This window comes from Microcaecilia unicolor, chromosome 13 (genome assembly GCF_901765095.1).
Source record: "Microcaecilia unicolor chromosome 13, aMicUni1.1, whole genome shotgun sequence".
In the NCBI taxonomy this organism is placed as follows: Eukaryota; Metazoa; Chordata; class Amphibia; order Gymnophiona; family Siphonopidae; genus Microcaecilia; species Microcaecilia unicolor.
In genome coordinates, this window is record NC_044043.1 from 68,946,886 (window position 1) to 68,966,850 (window position 19,965).

A 19,965-nucleotide genomic window follows, 5' to 3' on the forward strand; every position below is an offset into this window, starting at 1 on the left:
CGCTGGCTGCGCTTTTACATCAATGCTTTTCAGGACCACTTGCTTCTGTCCCAGCACTGACCTTAGCTGCACTTATGAAGTCTTCCCTAAGCCAAGGGCTCCCCATCCATCATCTTTCTAGTTTCCTGCCTGCAGGAGAAGATAATGATATTCTCCCTTGTAACTGCTGTAGTGGGATCAAGTAATAAAGGATGTCCTCAGCCTAGCATCTCTCTAGTCCTAGCACTGCTGTATGCGGAAGGAGGGCACCCTTCATAATGACGCTGAGTTGCCTATACCATGCCTTATGGCAGTGGTTCCCAAACCTGGTCCTGAAGGCATCCCAGCCAGGTAGGTTTTCAGGATATCCACAATGAATCTTCGTGAGAGAGATTTGCATGCACTGCCTCCACTGCATGCAAATCTCTCTCATGAATATTCATTGTGGATTTCCTGAAAACCTGACTGGCTGGGATGCCTTCAGGACCAGGTTTGGGAACCACTGCGGCTTATGGCATTTCTTGTTAACCATTTGCAGGCTCTTAGCTTACGCCATTTCATTTTCCTGCATTTTGCCAGACTGCAGATGCTAACTCAAAACACCTAAGGGTTAAAGGGATCCCAAAGCACCCATTTGCTTTTTTATGAAATCTTGCCAGTGAAATTGTATGCTCAGACTGTGGCTCCTGGCAGAGAGAGAGGGTGGCTGAAACAGTTCTTTGTGCATGCCGCCCCCTGGTGATGAGTCTAAGAGCCGCACTGGAAACAACTTTTGAACATGCTTATACTTTTCAGTCACTGCTGGGCTTGGTCCAGCTACTGAAACAAAGAAGGAATCTTGGAGAGTGGTGGGTCACCTACAGGGGGATGATCAAAATGCCAGGTTACCCAGTTCCAGGCTGGGGATTGTTGGCCAGTTCTGGTTTTGAACTTACATCCCAAAGTAGTGTGAGAAATTGTAGTGTCTGATCCTGCTTATTGAAATCAGTAATGCAAGACCCATAATGCACCAGGATAAGGTGGTCACAAATCCAGGAGTGGCCAACAATCTCCAGCCTGGAACTGGGTAACTTGACATGTCTGCTAGAAAGTGACAGAGAATAGTCCCTACAGGGAAACTGAAAATATTCCACACATAAAAAGGTAACTTTATAACTAGGTACCCACATTTCAGTGCTACTTGTGCATGCGAATGTACGGAATATCTGCACACTTGCGACTGGGAAAATAGGTCAGTGCAGTAGGGGACCCACTGTCCTGTAGCTTCCATCTAGCTTAACCATTTTTAATAGGTGGTTAGGGGCCCATCACAGCCCAGATCACTGTCAGGCCGCCCCTGCTTGTTGCCATTGTGTCTCAGCTGTTCACACTCCTAGAAGGGTTGTACAGAGTGACCATCGCTGTCTCTCTGCACAGACCTCAAGTCCTGACATCATGTCTTCCCTTTTGCAGTGAGAAGGCATCCCACATTAACCGGTTCGAGCTGAGCCTGAGGACAGAAGCCACACAGGGACTGATTCTTTGGAGCGGGAAGGGGCTGGAGCGCTCGGATTACATTGCCCTGGCTGTGGTCAACGGCTTTGTGCAGATGACCTATGATCTTGGCTCTAAGCCAGTTGTCCTGCAATCCACAGTCCCTGTGAACACAAACCAGTGGATTCGAATTAAAGCGCAAAGGTGAGCAACAGTTGGCACCCTGAAGACGCTGACAGGAATATAAAATGACTAATTGTGAGCAGGGCAGGAAATTGGCATTCATCTGTGTTCAGAGGCTCCATGACATTTGCAGAAAGTCTGGTCATGTGCCATGCCTGCCCTAAGGCTCAGGGAGGGCCTGTCCTGCTGGAAGCATCTTCTTCCTGGTTTCTTTCCATTGGAGTGCAAGAGGTTGGGACTCTTATTCTGAGCCTGTTAACTCTGTAATTTGGGCTTGTTTCCAGCACTGGGTAAAATGGAGAGGTGAATTCCTGGTGCGGGCAGGATGCCCCAGATACATTCTGCTCTGTTAATGATGGGACCTGGCAGTGGGAGGGGTATGAAATTTTCAGGTTTCTGTGAGGTCAGAGACAAATTTCCCAGAAGTGGTGAAACCAGTAGTGGCTTTGCCCACAGGTAAAGGCTGTAAATAGAGTCATGAGCTTGTGCTAATAAACACAGAGATCAAGTTGGTGCAGCCCTCATTTTTTTCTAGCTTTCTTGTGAATAGTAAATGATTTCTGCTTGTGAGGCCCCTTCTCTACCTCAGATATCCCAAGAAGACAATCTTTAGAGTTAGGAACTTGAGAGTAGAAATGCAGAATGAAAATCTACTGATACCTATCTTTCTTGTGTTTCACATTACAGAGTATAGATCATATATTTGTATAATATCTTCGCCTTGTTCTAAATTCCTTATCCTCGCTCCAGATTATTCCTGACGAGTGGGGAAATGCAGATGAGAATGTCAAATACCCACTAGTCTGGAATGGTCCGGATTTCTCCTTAGCTACTCTCACATCTGATGACATCTCTGTCAATCTGATAGTGATTTAATCTGTTTTGTCATCCAGTGGAAGCAAACAAGTTGAGGGCAGTTTAGTTTGAGACCTCAGATATATAGACGCTCATTTTCAAAGCACATAGACTTACAAAGTTACGTGGAGGGCATTTTCGATATGACGTCTAAGTCTGACTTTAGACGTTTTGCAAAAAATGTCCAAAATCTGAATAGGAAAGAAGTTAATTTTCAAAAAAGAAAAACGTCTATCTTTTGTTTCCAAAAATACTGTTTTTAGCAAGGTTTTGTGCTTTGGACATTTTGTTTTTTGGCCCATTAAAAAACCCCCAAAACGTCCCAAGTGTAAAACAGAGAAAATCAAGCCATTGAGATTTAGGAGGGGCCAGCATATTTAATAGACTAGTCTCCCAGACATCCCAGGAGATAAATGGAGCACCCTAAGGGACACTGCAGTGGACTTCAAAAACATGCTCCCAGGTACACATCTCACCATTTCTCCCTTATCTTGTCTGCTGAGCCCCCCCAAAACCCACCCAAAATACACTGCCCACAACTGTACACCACTACAATAGCCCTTATGGGTGAAGGGGGCACCTATATGTGGGTACAGTGGGTTTATGGTGAGTTTTGGGGGGCTCACAGTTTCCCCCACAAATATGACAGGTAGAGGGAGATAGGGATCAGAGCCCCCCACGCCATGGTGCACTGCACTGACCACTACACTACTCCAGGGACCTGCATGCTGCTCTAATAGACCTGGCTATAACATCTGAGGCTGTCTTAGAGGCTGCTAAATCATATTTGTATTCACATTTGTGTGTGGGGGGGGGGGTATTGTGGGGTCACCCCTGACTCCCTCCAGTGGTCATCTGGGGCACCCTTTTGTGCCTTATTGGTTATAAAAACAGTTCTACCTCAAAACATCTTAGTTTTAGTCCTGGACACTTTTGTTTTGTTCCATTATGGCTGAAAAACGTCCAAGTGTTAGGAACACCCAGATCCCACCCTTAACGTGTCCCCGACACGCCCCCTTGTGATTTGAATGCACTTCTGATGGACTTCATAGAAAAACATCTAAAAATTGGTTTTGAAAATACCAATTTGGATGTTTTTGTGAGAAAAATGTCCAAATGCAGATTTATGCCACTTTTTGGACGTTTTTCTCTTTTGAAAATGAGCTGCATAGTAACCTATGTAACTTTGTAAGCCTAAGTGCTTTGAAAATGAGTCCCATAGTAACCTATTTAACTTTGTAAGTCTATGCACTTTGAAAATAAGCCTTATAATCACTCTGTGATAACGTACAAGGAAGGTATTTTAATTGCTACTTTTTCCACACATGTACCTTGCCTCCTTCTGTGCCCCTTTGCTTTCCCAGGGTTTCATAATGAGAGAAGTCTGTGTCTTCTAGCTCTGGCAGAGTCTTGCTTTCTTCTATCTCTGATTTTTGAAGGTCACATGAAGGTTCTCTGGTGAAGTGTAATTCCCCTCTAGTTAGCAAGGGTGAGGTTATGATGCTTTGACAGCTCTATGCAGGTAATAAGAAGGGCCCAAGAGCTACAAATTGCAGCCTAACCATTGGAAGGAGAGAATCCAGTTCCTAGGTAGTGTTTAGGGGTCTCGAATAGCATCTCCTCAACTCCCCTAATTCTCATTGCAGGAAATACCGAGATGGCTCTCTTCAGGTGGGGAATGAGGCACCAGTATACGGAACCTCTCCTCTGGGGGCGAAACAGCTGGACACTGACGGGGCTCTCTGGCTTGGTAAGTAGCAAAGCAGCAATAAACAGGAGATTTTTTTTTTATTATTTTCAGTAGCGGGGAGGGAGGAGATGGCAGAGTTTATGGAAGTAAGAAAGAAAGAAAGCAGTGAGGACAAAATGCAAGGATACAAATCGTCCAAAAAATAAAACAAAAAGTTTTATTGGAAAGTTTCAGTTGCACGCGTTGAGAGGGCTCGACGGCATCTGTGTCAGGAGTCTTTCAACCTTTCCAGTAAAACAGGTTCTTAAAACAAATTCTGGTAAGTGTCAATGTTGGAGGTAAAAACGCAAATTGACCCGTGATAACTCAAGCAACTTGCACAATGTGGCGACCACAAAGACAAGTACACTGCATCTCTATAATTGGACATTTAAAATCATACTTGGATTTTCAAAGCTGGCCCTTAATATAGTTAGGGCAGCTGAAAATTATGTATAACTTTGAACACATGTGAGGGTAGGTAATTTTCACACGTATGTGGCGACATTCTGAGCGGCGTAATAGTATGTGCATTGATATAATGGCCTATACTTTCCTGGTAGTTGAGGGCAAGGGCAGAGGCTGGATAGAGGAGAGGTGGAATTTGCAAGTAGGTGCCTAGATTATAAAATACGCTAATTTACATATGTACTCTTTCAGCCCTCAAGCAGGTGTAAATATCTGTACATGTGATTTCTGCCACTTACACTAGTATTTTATAAAGACACACAGGCACATATGTGTCTTTATAAAATAGAACATTTGTAGGCATCTACTTGCCCTGATAAATTAAGTGTTGTTTAAGTTAAACTGCAACCGTGCCTCTGAGTGTTGACCTCTGTGTGTTTAAGTATAGTTGAGAAGGAACTTCACCTTAGGGGCCCTGTTTACTAAGCAGCGTTATAGGCACGTTAACGTTTTTAACGTGCATTAACCATGTATGCGTGTTAACCACGTATGTACCTACAATATCCCTATAGGCGTCGACATGGTTAGCGCGCAAGCTAAGTGTAGGCGAGCTAAAAAACACTAACGCACCTTAGTAAACAGGGCCCTTGGTTTGATATTGGATTATAAAGGTTGTTGACCTCTGCTGGGCATTACCACTTCCTACAAGCACTTTTTCATATGCAATTCCCTCACCAACCAGTATTATGTTATGATCTGCCTTTACTCCTCGAGAATAATCTGTCTGCCCAGCCCTGGTACCCTCTTCTGTGACTGACCAGATATGGCATCCCCTTTTGCTTTTTTCCAGGTGGAGTGGAGAAATTGAGTGTCTCCTATAAGCTACCCAAGGCTTACAGCACAGGGTTCGTAGGCTGTATAAAGGATGTGCTGGTGGACCAGCTGGAGCTGCACCTGGTGGAAGACGCCTTAAACCATCCCACCATATTATACTGCTCAGCCAAATAGTCCCTGGGATCCCCATCACACCTTACCCCTCCTCCTCTTCTTGCCCCTCCCCCCATTGCTGTAATTAATTTCTATTTTTGTAAACATTACTTTTTATATTTTGTGGGGGGGGGGGGGGGGGAGAAGGGGAGGAAACTATCCTTGTTTTTTTGGTTGCAGGCTTACCATACTGCTTAGTGAGAGAAGGCTGATGATGATCAGGCTTCAGGAGAGGGTGGAGGAGGTGCTGGGAAGCCAGACCTGCCAATCAGAACCACTGTGCATACTTGAAGTTTTCTGTCTTTTTGATTTTGGGACTTTGTTATTTTTATTTTTTTTATAATTGTTTTGTTTAGGTTTTTTTTTTAACATTGAGAGCAAGACAAATAAGATGTGCTGGTGTTTTATCTGTGGCCTTCTGTGAACCCACCCACCCCTTGCAGTCCTGGCACACTTGCACTGTCAAATGAGGGATCCCGCTTACCTAAAGCCATTCCATAGGCCATGACATAAACTGTACAGATAGCCTGGCTGTCCTCTAAAACCTTGAAAAACCTCCAATGTGTTGATCAAGGTATTTCCGTTTGGATCCTGTCCCTTTTCTAACCCATCTACCACCCTTTCACTCCCGTGGATTTGTTTATAATTTTCATGTGAGTGGGGCTGATATTTGTTGTTCTGTGTGATAGGAGGTAGCCCAAAACTTCTCAGGATCATGCATCTTTAACACAGCTGGAACCTAGGTCAGTTGTAGAATTTTGGCTTTTTCATCTTGCTGAAGTCCCTCTGGAAACCTGGTTTTAACACAAAGAACCCCAAGTCCAAGGATAACTTTAGCATAGGAAAGTGGCTCCAAACTCCACAGCTTGTCGGGTTATAAATGAGTTATGGTTAGAGCAAGGCAGGAAGCTGTTCCTCCCCTTCCCCTCACTGCTCCTTATCTCTTGAAATCTCAGAAGCTTCCTGATGTTTTGAACTCCTGCTTTCAGAATCCTGGGACGTACCATCTTTGAAAGGTGGCAGGAGCCTTAGTTGGACAATGGCTTGATTCCAGAAGCCAACCCAAAATCACAGATGAACTTTGTTCCTGCCCTCAGTCTTTTTCACCTGTGGGAACTCTTGAGCACCTGGTATTAAGGAGTATCCGAGTACCTAACATCCCAGGACATTCTGGGATGTGTTGGCTTATTTATTTTCAGGAAACATGAGAAGATAAAGAGGGTTTTTCCATAGGGAGCTGGAGGTATATGGCTATCTTATGTACTCAATACTTGTCTGTATTCTAGGGATTTGCTTTTAGTTTCTGGTTTAATTTTGGAAACTTGTATGCAAATAACAAGTACTAAATTTACACACACAAAATCTATAATGTATGTAAAGTTGATTTACATACATACCATTTTGACAGTATATACATTTATCAAATTTTACTTGAAAATTTTACATGAAAAATAAAAGTCCAAAAATTGGCCAAAAAAAATCCAAAAATGAAGTAAAAGTAGTTTGGGTGACTGGTATTATTCTGCTACCTGAACTTCAGAATGATTCTATATATATGTTTTTCAAATATTTTTGTTTAAATAACATTTTTACAAATTGCTGTCTTCAGCAAATAATACTATGCTGGATTGAAAAGGTTTTAGTAACTGTAGTTTGTGTTCATGGGTGTGTAATATTTGCACACACTCTATTCAGGACAAAATGTGCAAAGAACCTCTGAAAAGGTTTCATGAATTTCTTCGGTTTTCCTGTGCGACGGGGTGCCCTGTGCTCTCTTCATTCTTGCTTTGTATGGGAAAGCCTTTTCCAGCACTCTCCAACCTGCTTGATGGTGGCTACAATGTTTTTCTGCCATTGTACAACATAATTTAACAGAAGCCATCTGCATCAGGAAAAAAAAGTGTTACTATGTTTCTTATTTCAACTGTTAAAAAATACTACTGTAGCTGACATTCTTGCTTTGCCAGTTGGGCTGTAGCACGGAATCTGGAGCTAGGTAGAACTGTTAGAGACTAACTTTGTACATTTGTATAATACTTTTACCTTGATTTTAAAATCAAGCTTTTTTTGGATTCATTCTCACCACACTTGGTGGCTGGGCTTCAGCTAATAAGCAGTTATGATCTGAGGGGCTTTGACCAGTATACCCCTAAATCTTAGTGGGAAGGGAGTGGTTGCACATCGCAATTCCTGCATGGAAAAGGTGCAGCTAGTTGAAAGGAAGGGCTCCAGCATTGCAGTTTCGCTGGGAGCCCTTAAATAAATTTTCGATGTGGAAAGGTTTGACTTTTTACAAATGTGGGGTCTTTAATGCACTTTTTCTGAAAGGCACCAATCTATTATGTCAGGGTTACCCAGTGTTGATTCCTGGAAGTGCAGGCACACTGCATAGATGGGAGTGGGGGGGGGGGGGGGGGGGGGAAAGAAATATCAGCTGCTTCCAGGGGACCTTTATAATGTAAAAGTCAAAGTGCATAAAAATAAATATCTGAAAAGCATGTAAAACCAGAGCTACAGTTTTAATGCTGTTTAAACAAAACTGCTCCTCTGGACCTTTCATTTTAAAAGGACTATTCAGAGCCACTGAGCTTTACTAAAAAGGCCTTGTCAGTGAAGCAGATTTGGCCACTACGTTTACTGTAAATACATTACAAATGTTTATGTTGCTGGGCTTTGAATGCCTTAAACTGAATTTATCTCCTCCTTCCCATTTACCCTCTTGTCTTTTAGCATCTTGAACCCAAGATTCAATTTAGCACACTTACCTTGTGCACTTAATTTCAGTTGTATTTTTACTAGCATTTATAACTAGTATGTACAAAATATTACTTTATTTTTTGTATTTATGTCTGTCCATGTGTCTTGACATTAGATTTAAATTCAACATTGTGAACTACTGTACAAGTTCTGAAGGATGCTGCACATTATACAAGGAGCATGCTATTATAACCATGACTAACTTTATGACGTGTGTCCTTCGTCCAATCACAACAAAATAAAAGTTCGAAAGCTGTTTAAAAAAAGTTTCTTGTCTGCTTCATGACACGTTTTTTTGACTCTCCCCAGCTGCGACTTTCACGGAGCCATGTGCCTGCACGATCCCTTTAAGACCTCTTGGTGGGCGGGGTCTAACAACTTCTGAAGGGGCGGGGTTTGGTAGCCACCACTTGGTTAGATGTGGAATGGCTTCTGTGAGGGGCAGGGCGATAGTGACGTAGAATACTGGGGGCGGGAAGAGGCGTGTTGTGGGCAGTTTCGGGGGTGAGGGGGCGCGGCCGCGATGGCCGGGTGCTGGGCTGCTTAGTGTCAAGGCTTTTGCGGTGGAGTTGCCGGGTACGGGCTGCTGGCAGCGGCATGGCGTCCCGCAGGTAAGGATCGGCTGAGAAATCGCGGTCACTTCGCACCTACAGGTTCTCCCTCGGAGTTGCTGCAGGTGCATCGCGGAGTAATCGTCCGGAATGAGAAACTGGAGGCTGAGTCTCCGACTTTGGTTGCTGGCTGTTTGTGTTCTTTTGGAAATACTTCTGTGAGCAAGTAGTCCTTCGGTCCGTGTTTATGCAGTGTAAAATGTGGGCTGCGTGCAGCACTCCAGAGAAGTTCGCTCGGGGTTGACATTTACTGTGTGAGCCTCCATCAACAGCTTTGATGAGCTGAAGTTATTGTTCTTGAGTTAGGTTGTTAAAACAATAGAAGGAAGCAGGCGGTATGCTGCTGCTGCTGCCTTGAAGCCCTTGTTTTCTCTGGCAGGGTTTTCACGGATTTGGAAAGAGTGCTTTTATCTTTTCGCAGCTAGATACGCGTGTTACCTGTTGATTGTTGCGTTTGTTTCATTTCTCTATTCAGAGCCCAGAGTTCATCGGGATAGAATAAAGAACTTTTTTTTAATCTTTTCTCTAAGGTATATCGTAGCAGTGAATAAGAACAAACTTTGTCTGTGGATAGGGGGATCTGGTTTGGGGCACAGACAAAGTCGATGGATGCTCTCTAGGATTTGAGAATGTATTTTGGGAGGCTGATGGAGAGTTAGTTCTGCGGCTCCCAACAGTGTTACAAAATGTTATTGTTGTCCTTCTAGTTATTAGTTTCCTGTTTTTCCATATAGGTCAGGGTCTCGATTGAAGAATTCTTGGACTCTGGGCTCCTTGTTTGTCTTAAAGAGAAGTTCTCGGTTTCTCCCTGGAAATAACTAGTGTAGAATCTGTTGGTCTACTTTTGGGATCCTGCCAGTTACTTGTGACCTGGATTGACCACTGTTGGAAACAGGATACTGAGTTTGCTGACCCAGTATGGCATGCGTATGCTCTTATAATTGCTATATTTTAGCCCAAAAATGGGCACTTAGCTGAAATTAGGGGAGGTGGGTTTGCAGAATAACACCCCTTGCTAATTCAGTTTTGAGAAACGGTGCACATTGCTCCTCACTCCTGCCCTGTAGCATCCCTTCCCATCCCAATACAGTCTACTGTTCTCCTTAAACTTGATTTATTAGACTCTGCTTATTTAATCCTGGGCCTCGTTAGCCCCTAAAAATCCAGTCTCTGGCATTGGTATCTTATATAAAGGCATGCAGAGATTTAAGTAGCTGTAACATGCAAACTACTGTGAGACCAGGTTTGGTGGAAGCCACTCTAGCTTAGCCCTAGCAGCTGTCCCAGGAGTGGCCTAGTGGTTAGGGTGGTGGACCTTGGTCCTGAGGAACTGAGTTCAATTCCCACTTCAGGCACAGGCAGCTCCTTGTGACTCTGGGCAAGTCACTTAACCCTCCATTGCCCCATGTATGCCGCATTGAGCCTGCCATGAGTGGGAAAGCGCGGGGTACAAATGTAACAAAAAAATTTCTCCTGGTCCTGTGGAAGTGAACATGTCTGCATTTCAGGAAAGTGTACATGAGCCAGTATGGGTCTGATCTGAAGTAGGGATGTGTTGGAAGCAGTGGTGTTGTCAGACCTCAAATTCTGGGTAAGCCTAGGGCAAGAGTGGGTGGTCACAATGCCCTCACCATTCTTTGCCCCTCCTTCCTGCCCAGCACTCTCCAACTCAACTTAAAATATTAAGTACCTGAACAGGCAAGGGAGCTCCTGCAAGCCCCAGCAGATCTCAAAGGTGTCCTGAATTTCTCCAGTGCAGCTCAGCAGTCAGAAGCAGCTTTATTGAGCCACCCAACACTGGCCCCTGGCACATGCTCCATTTTCATGCATGTGTGAAAGCTTCTGCCAACTGCTGAGCTGTGCTGGATGGAGTTCAAAGGTGCCTTTGAAGAGGTCTTAAACTGGCAGAGCTTGAGGCTCCCAGCGAACTACAGTAAGGATGCACTGCTACTGAGGGGAACTGAGCCCAAAGTGAGTGGACCAAAGCCCACCCATGGCTGCACCACTGACTGGAAGGACCCCTTGGGAGTCCCTTTCATAATTTTTTGTTGAGCAGATTATCAGCAAAAATGTAAGTGCAAAAACAAACAAACAAACAAACAAAATATATATATATAAAAGCTAAACAAGAAGCACCAGGTCAGTATTTATATGGATAGAAATAGACTACCAAACAAAAATAATCTGAGGTGATACTTTTTTTATTTATACTAACTTTTAAGTTAATAAATTTCTTGATTAGGTTTCAGGAGTTCACACACACTCAGTTCCAAAATGGAATTAGCAAAAACAAAACTGAAATATAGGAAATACAAGTGGGGACAATGAAAGAAATGAGAATTAATATGAAACTGAAGGGAAGAAATCCCTAGTTCACATTTAACATAAAAAATTATAATTCCTTGAGAAATGCAGCTGTCAGGTCTGCAGAGGTTTGAAGTGGAAGAAACGTGCTGGGGACTTTCTGAACAACAGCAATAGCCCTGCCACCCTGCACCGCCAACTCCACCTGTGCAGCATCCTGTTCCCTCTTTTCAGAGAAGGAATGGGGCGCCACTCTGGCACAGGGATATCAGTAGACTATGGGGCTCATTTTCAAAGCAGTTAAACTTACAAAGTTCCATAGGTCAATATGCCTCCAAATGTCACACCTGATATCAGTGGTAACACTTGGCCACAGCTTTATTTTGTAAAACATGTAAGCAGCAACATTTACAACTCAATATATAATATGGTGCATCAATATATAATTATATGTAGCTGGCTGTTAAAAATACAGTGCAATCGTTATATCTCTCCCCAGCCCACCATGGGATCAGCAAGGCTGACATCTCTCTGGCACCATCTCTGGACACCCTGCTTTACACCAAGGGAGTCCATCAACAGTTGCAGCTAACTCAAATGCACTGCATGACAATTTAGAGGGTTCTGCAACCTTCCTTTGTCTCTTGCTTGCTGATGGTTGTGTGTGTGTTTGGTAGTGGGGGGCGGAGGGTGTCCCTGCTGCAAACAAGCAAAGCGCATAGCCCAAGCTGCGTAACTCAAACTGCAATCTGTTCACCTTTTTATGCCCCTTATCCCAACTCCTCTGACTCCTCTGTGGAATGCCTTGGACGATATAAGTAGTGGCTGGTTGAATTATGTGGTGATAAGAGAGATCCCACCTGGCCACTCAAACTAGATTCCCAGAAATTTCCTTCATGCATTTTTTTTATTTGTACCCCGCGCTTTCCCACTCATGGCAGGCTCAATGCGGCTTAGGTACTTATTTGTACCTGGGGTAATGGAGGGTTAAGTGACTTGCCCAGAGTCACAAGGAGCTGCCTGTGCCTGCAGTGGGAATCGAACCCAGTTCCCCAGGACCAAAGTCCACCACTCTAACCACTAGGCCACTCCGCCACTATCAACATTCCATGTAGAATCTTCCATCTTAAGTAGAGGAGTGTGGTAGCCGTGTTAGTCCACTCTTAAGGTTATCAATAGAAATCAAACAAAATACATGGAAAAGAAAATAAGATGATACCTTTTTTATTGGACATAATACATTTCTTGATTAGTTTTCGAAGGTTGCCCTTCTTCGTCAGATCGGAAATAAGCAAATGTGCTAGCTGACACTGTATATAAGTGAAAACATTCAAGCATTACTATGACAGTCTGGGTGGGAGGATGGGGTGGGTAGGAGGTATGCATGGGGACATCAAAGCATATCATTGATATTCTAACAGGATAGGTGAGGGGAGGGTGATCAACAGAGAAATACAGCTTTATGGTTTATAATGGGCTAGGAAACCCAGATCCTTGTTAAGTCCTTTCTGTTGGGTGTTAAAATATTCAATCATTCTGACTTCAAAGGTCTTACGTTCTTGTATGGTTTTAAAGTTACCTTTCAGGATTCTTACTGTGACGTCACTGGTACAGTGTCCTGGTCCTGTAAAATGCTGACCAACAGGGGTGGGAGCCCTACTGGCACCAGTATTGTTCATGTGATGTCTATGTAAATTGAATCTTGTCTTAAGCATCTGGCCTGTTTCTCCAATATAGCATCCTTCATTACATTTTTTATACTACTCCCTCCTCCATCATTTCAAGGTATGGTGAGGGTTTGGGGGGGTGCTAGACCATCAGGTGGAGGGCTGTTCTGGTGGGGGGGGATTGGGAGTCTGGAGGTCCACCTTTGCATTGATAATGTTTGACAGGTCTGGGCTTTTTTTTTTTGACAACCCAGACCTACTACTATTACTGATCATTTCTATAGCGCTACTAGACGTGCGCAGCGCTGTACACTTGAACATGACGAGACAGTCCCTGCTCAACAGAGTTTACAATCTAATCAGGACAGACAAACAGCACACATAAGGGATAAGGATAAAGAGTAGCAAGATTCCAGAATCCCCAAGAGTGGCAAGATTCCATGCAGAATCCCAAAGAGTAGCAAGATTCCAGAATCCCAAACACTACTACTACTTATCATTTCTAAAGCGCTACTAGACATACGCAGCGCTGTACACTTGAACATGAAGAGACAGTCCCTGCTCGACAGAGCTTACAATCTAATTAGGACAGACAAACAGGACAAACAAGAGATAAGGGAATATTAAAGTGAGGATGATAAAATAAGGGTTAGGAGTTAAAAGCAGCATCAAAAAGGTGGGCTTTTAGCTTAGATTTGAAGACGGCCAGAGATGGAGCTTGACGTACCGGCTCAGCTTGTATGCTCACGATCGAAGCTCATAGCGCACATAAATTTGCACGCTATTAGCTTTGATCACAGGGGCGTTATTTTTCCACACTGTTCCAGCGCTAATTTTACAGCACTGTTTGGAACAGCGCGGGGAAATTGATCATCAGGGCCTGAGACTTTTAGATAATGTGAGATGAAAAATCTTTTAAATAAATAGCTGTTAATAGCAGTGTCCGGAGTCATTTCCAGCCAGGTAAAATCTTGATATTTGCCTGCTGGAGAGAGAATCCTGCCCTGTCTGTTTGTGCCATGAACAGTATTGTGCTTGGGCTGAGAATGCAGAGCAGCGAGTGAAGCGCCACTTCAAACACAATTTTCCACCCTGCTGGGGGAGGGGGGGAAGGCCCTGATTAGAGCTGGGATTATGTTTAGGAGATTAAAGTGAATTCCTGAATGCAAGTATGGACAGGATTCTGTGATTTCATCCCCTGGCTTGTAATGGATGCTTTTTTTGCAGCCTTGCAGGGAGACTTTAGACTCTCATCCTGCCTGCCTGTGTGTTGTTCCTCTTCCCAGGCTAGACACATTCAGCAGGGCTCTTGCTTAATCTTACTGTTGCACTGTCTAGAAATGTTGTTGTGAGTCACAGGGAGTGGCTTTTGAGTTGCAGAAGAAGACCATCCTGGAAGGGTTTTTCTGTTTGGGATAGAGCATCTCGGGAAGGTCTTGTGATAATAGCCCAAGTACTATGACATAAAATGGAGTGGAGGAGTGGCCTAGTGGTTAGGGTGGTGGACTTTGGTCCTGAGGAACTGAGTTGGATTCCCACTTCAGGCACAGGCAGCTCCTTGTGACTCTGGGCAAGTCACTTAACCCTCCATTGCCCCATGTAATCCGCATTGAGCCTGCCATGAGTGGGAAAGCGCAGGGTACAAATGTAACAAAAATAAAATAGATACTATTGGAGATTCTACATGGAATGTTGCTACTATTGGAGGTTCTACATGGAATGTTGCTATTCCACTAGCAACATTCCATGTAGAAGCCTGCGCAACCACATTGGTGATCTGCAAGGGCCGACTTCTACATGGAATGTTGCTACTATTGGAGGTTCTACATGGAATGTTGCTATTCCACTAGCAACATTCCATGTAGAAGGCTGCGCAGGCTTCTGTTTCTGTGAGTCTGACGTCCTGCAGGACGTCAGACTCACAGAAGCAGAAGCCTGCGCAACCACATTGGTGATCTGCAAGGGCCGACTTCTCAAATAGTAGCAACAGTGGAGGAGTGGCCTAGTGGTTAGGGTGGTGGACTTTGGTCCTGAGGAACTGAGTTCGATTCCCGGCATAGGCAGCTCCTTGTGACTCTGGGCAAGTCACTTAACCCTCCATTGCCTGCCGCATTGAGCCTGCCATGAGTGGGAAAGTGCGGGGTACAAATGTAACAAAAATAAAAAAAATAAATAAAAAATACCCAATGATCTGAATGTACCCTGCTTCAATAGCAGGCAGTATAGAAGAAATGAAATAATTAAGATGTGCAGCTTTCCACAGAAAAAGGTGAGCGTTTAAAAAAAAAAAAAAAAATCATCTTGTGATCTAGGAAAAACATACAGAATGAACATAACTGCTTCTTTCAATATACCTGGAAGGGCGTAAAATTAAGGACCACCACACAGTACAATGCCTCATATACCGGCAGCAAATGAATCCTTACATATTACACGTGAAGGGTCTTAAAAACTAACTTCCCATTATGTGACCCATTAACTTACAGAACAAGTGAATTACTGCTCTCGCTGGCCATCTTCATGTCCACCCGGAATAGTGAGCCTGGTATTTTCCCCATCCTCCTTTAGGGACTAATTGCAGCTAGAGGAATTGACTGTCTCCAAAGAGATGTACTTGCCAGTGGCTAGTGCCAGGGCAGGTTTCCTTGAGTAGCCCTAGTAAAGTCCACTGCTAAAAGCATTTGGGGGGGGGGGGGAACAGATTATAGATCTATCCAGGGTGCTCCAAAATTCCAACAAACCCTACTCCAGGGGAGAAAGGGGAAAGGTGTTTTTTTGTTTTTGTGAATCTGACAACTTTATGATAATTTAAATAACTTCCACCAAAATGTCTGGTAGCGACAGACAGTGTTACCACATCAGGGCACGTAGCATGAGAGCCTCTCCAACACAAGGGGCTAGACGTAAGTTTTATGGAGCAGCTGGAGTATTTACGTTTCTCGCCTGTCGCACATTGAAACCCCTCCCCCTCCTCCAGCTGTATGAACGTTTCCTCAGTGTGACAAAGATTAGCCTATTGGATTTAATTAGTCACCCTACCAAACCTAAGCTTATGGCATAAGTGATAGTGGTGCCCACATAGTGATATGCAAATGCCAACTTGCACATTATTCTATAACAGAATCTGGGTGCCCAGATATCATTCTGGAAGACTATCGTAGCGCACAGATTTTTGTCACCTAATATTTAGTGTCCTTATATCATGCCTAACACCTTCCTTCTCTCTTACCTCACCTAATCTTTGTACATTACTAATTGTATCTGATATCATGGAATAATTATGTCACAACCAAACTCTGTAAGCCACATTGAGCCTGCAAATACTACTACTACTACTTAGCATTTCTATAGCGCTGCCAGGGTTACGCAGCGCTGTACAAGTTTAGACAAGGGGAAGGACAGTCCCTGCTCAAGAGAGCTTACAATCTAAAGGTAATAAGCTATGTAGTCAGTGTATGTATCTGGAATGGGGAAGGTGGTTAGGCGCCAAAAGCAAGAGAGAAGAGATGGGCCTTGAGTAAGGACTTGAAAATGGGCAGGGAGGGCGCACGGCGTATGGGCTCAGGAAGTCTGTTCCAGGCATAAGGTGAGGCGAGTCTGGAGTTAGCGGTGGTGGAGAAGGGTACAGATAGGAGTGATTTGTCCTGAGAGCGGAGGTTACGGGTGGGAACATATGGGGAGAGGAGGGTAGAGAGGTAATGGGGGGCTGCAGATTGAGTGCACTTGAAGGTCAATAGGAGAAGCTTGAATTGTATACGGTAGTGGATCGGGAGCCAGTGAAGCGACTTGAGGAGAGGGGTGATATGAGAGTATCGGTTCACGCGATAGATAAGACGTGTGGCGGAGTTTTGGACAGATTGAAGGGGGGATAGGTGGCTAAGCAGGAGGTCAGCGAGGAGAAGGTTGCAATAGTCAAGACGAGAGGTAACGAGTGAGTGGACGAGAGTTCGGGTGGTCTGTTCAGAAAGGAATGGACGAATTTTGCTAATATTATAGAGGAAGAAGCGACAGGTCTTAGCTGTCTGCTGGATATGGGCAGAGAAGGAGAGGGAGGAGTCGAAAATGACTCCGAGATTGCGGGCTGAAGAGACGGGGAGGATGAGGGCATTGTCAACAGAGACGGAGAGTGGGGGAAGAGGAGAAGAGGGTTTGGGTGGGAAGACAAGGAGCTCAGTCTTAGCCATGTTCAGTTTCAGATGCCGGTTGGACATCCAGGCAGCGATGTCGGAGAGGCAGGCCGAAACTTTGGCCTGGGTTTCGACTGTGATGTCGGGAGTGGAGAGGTAAAGCTGGGTGTCATCAGCATAGAGGTGGTACTGGAATCCATGTGATGAGATCAAGGAGCCCAGGGAAGAGGTATATATCGAGAAAAGAAGCGGTCCAAGGACAGATCCTTGAGGGACCCCAACAGAGAGCGGGACGGGGGTGGAAGAAGAGCCATTAGAAAATACTCTGAAGGTGCGATGGGAAAGATATGAGGAGAACCAAATAGGTGGGAAAATGTGCATACAAATGCAATAAATAAAATATATGGGGAGAAACAGTCTGTTAGAGGGTTCAGTGTCAAGAGTGTGGGAGGGCCAGAAAATGAGCTTACCCTGAATTTTATTTATGATGCTGAAAGAGTGGCATCAAAATTTGCATGTGCATGGACCTCGGTTGCTTAATTGGGTTAATGATTGGCTGCTTGGTGCAATTGTTAGTGTTATCAAGCACTTAATTGACACCAGGTGGGGTTTATGCACAGATCTCTGGTCCACCAACAGTGTCTCATGTGGATCTCAAAAGGGGTGTGGCTGTGGGAGGGGTATGGGCGGGGCAGGGAAAGTTGCATACAGTATTATGGAATTCCGAGGATATGCCAGCTGAAACCTGGTATAAATCCTGGTACACAAGTTGAGCGTGCAAGCCCTCACACCCAAAGTTGAGGACAGGAAGCGGCGCTACATGCTAATCTATAAAGAGCACTCATCCCGGAGCGCCCTTTATAGAATAGCACTGAGTGGCGATTTTTTTTCCTGCCACTTAATTTGCAGCGGGCATTTACTGAATCCAGGCATGGTAGGACAGCCAGTAGCCAGAGATGGAAGGATGCACCCTCACTGCTGTCACTTTCAGGGCAGGTAAACCCACCTAGGAACACAGTAAATAGCAGCAGATAAAGACCTGCACGGTCCATCCGGTCTGCCCAGCGTGAATAAACACTGGCATACTTAATCTCTATCTCTCCCTGCCAATCTACTATAATAAAACTCACCCTCAACGTTCTGAGGACACTGACATCAGTGAAGCCAAGCTCTGACTTCCTTCAAAAAGGTTCGAAGGTTCGTGGTGGTGAAGCCACCAAAATTGCTCCGGGCCCCGCCCTCGAGGGCGGAGCAATGGCAGAACAACGAAGGGGTTGGCAGGGAGGGAGGCGGGGGGTGGGAAATTGATCTGGGCCCCGCCCTTGAGGGCGGAGCAATGGCAGAACAATGAAGGGGTTGGCAGGCAGGGAGGCAGGGGGTGGGAAATCGCTCCGGGCCCCGCCCTCGAGGGCGGAGCAATGGCAGAACAACGAAGGGGTTGGGAGGCGGAGGGGGGGAATCGCTCTGGGCCCCGCCCTCGCGTCAAACGTCATGACGTTGGGGGCGGAGCAATGCCAGAACAACGAAGGGGTTGGCCAGGGAGGGAGGGGGGTGTTGGCGATGAAAACCTTGCTAGGGCCCGTTTCATTTGCTCTGAAACGGGCTTCTTTTACTAGTTTTTCCATATTTATTATGGTACCAGCAATTTTGATAGAAACATAACAAGATAAGGCAGAGGAGGACCATATGGCCTCTCAGTTTGCCCATGCATCACCCTGCAGCTGGAAGAACCTTACTGAAAACAGCTGAGCCTGCTCTGGAAATGGGATGAGGATATAAAGTTTCCAATTTAAAGCTGTGGTCAGCAGTTTGTTGCAAGTTTAGTAATGGGGAGATAGAAGAGGTTTTAATTATTAGTGTTCAAGGGGTGGTGGAGGCATGGAATGGCCTCCCGGTGGAGGTTGTGGAGTCGAGGACTGTTCCAGAATTGAAAAAAAGACATGGGAGAAGCATGTGGGATCGCTTTGGAAAAGGAAGAGTTAGGGGTTATAGAGGATGGGCAGACTAGATGGGTCATATGGCCTTTATCTGCTGTCATGTTTCTCTGTTTCTATATAGTGTCCTAAACCAATGTAATGAGGACGTTCTTGAGGGAAGGTGACATGCTCCAGGCTCAAATAACAGAATCAGGATTTGAATTCATGTCTTCTAGTTTCCACTTCATTGTATAATAAATGACAGTAAAAGACCGAGCAGCCCATTCATTCTTTCTAATTATTCTTGTGCACACTGTAATGGCTGTACCCAGGTTACTAGCCGTAGAGCTCAAGCTTGGAAGATATCCCTCCTCATGCAGGCCAGTGTGGCAGCCTTCTCTTAATATTTTATTGTTTTGAATAGATCTGCATACAAGCACACCCTGTTTCACATCCAGCACCTTTTCCCATGCCTAACCACAAAGCTGTTGTCCAAACATTTGGCCTCTTAAGTCCCCTGTGCAGCTCATCAGACAAACCCAGACCCGCCTATCCTTCCTCAGTCAGATTCATGCCGGCGCTGTTAAGAATTTTTGATCCATAGACCCTGAAGAAGCAAGACGAACACTGGCCTCCCTAGTTCGTGGGTCTTTTCAGAATATGAAGGAAGGTAAAGACAAAGCAATATGCTACAGCTGAGTAACTTTTTTGGCTGACTTTACTGGAACTCATTTTAACATAGAGACTGAAAAACCTTTTTCATAAAAATATAGTAAGGGTTTTTTTTTTTGAGCCTGTGATAAAAAGTTTCAGCTCTGAAGACTTCCATGCCTGGAGATCTCTTGAGGCTTTTTCCTCCTAATTTTTGAACCCATGTTTGAATACTTTTTTCTTCTACTGTAGAGAACAGATGGTTTAAATAACTGACAAGGAAGCCCTGTTCCACAATGCAGATGCCCCAATGGAAAA

General features: G+C 44.7%; 2 protein-coding genes across 5 annotated transcripts in view; both read left to right on the forward strand.

Moving 5' to 3' along the window:
- Nucleotides 1-8,631, forward strand: part of AGRN (agrin) — a 379,875-nt gene extending 371,244 nt beyond the window's left edge. For all 3 annotated transcript variants that reach the window (XM_030186208.1, XM_030186209.1, XM_030186210.1), the window contains 3 exons: nucleotides 1,432-1,656; nucleotides 4,137-4,240; nucleotides 5,478-8,631. In XM_030186208.1, coding sequence (XP_030042068.1) covers nucleotides 1,432-1,656; nucleotides 4,137-4,240; nucleotides 5,478-5,635 — 487 coding nt within the window. In that variant the 3' untranslated portion in view covers nucleotides 5,636-8,631. The remainder of the gene's footprint in view (nucleotides 1-1,431; nucleotides 1,657-4,136; nucleotides 4,241-5,477) is intronic.
- Nucleotides 8,632-8,897: 266 nt separating this feature from the next.
- The window catches only part of LOC115456687 (tyrosine-protein phosphatase non-receptor type 11-like), a 131,725-nt gene continuing 120,657 nt past the window's right edge, over nucleotides 8,898-19,965 (forward strand). For both annotated transcript variants that reach the window (XM_030185924.1, XM_030185926.1), the window contains exon 1: nucleotides 8,898-8,982. In XM_030185924.1, coding sequence (XP_030041784.1) covers nucleotides 8,969-8,982 — 14 coding nt within the window. In that variant the 5' untranslated portion in view covers nucleotides 8,898-8,968. The remainder of the gene's footprint in view (nucleotides 8,983-19,965) is intronic.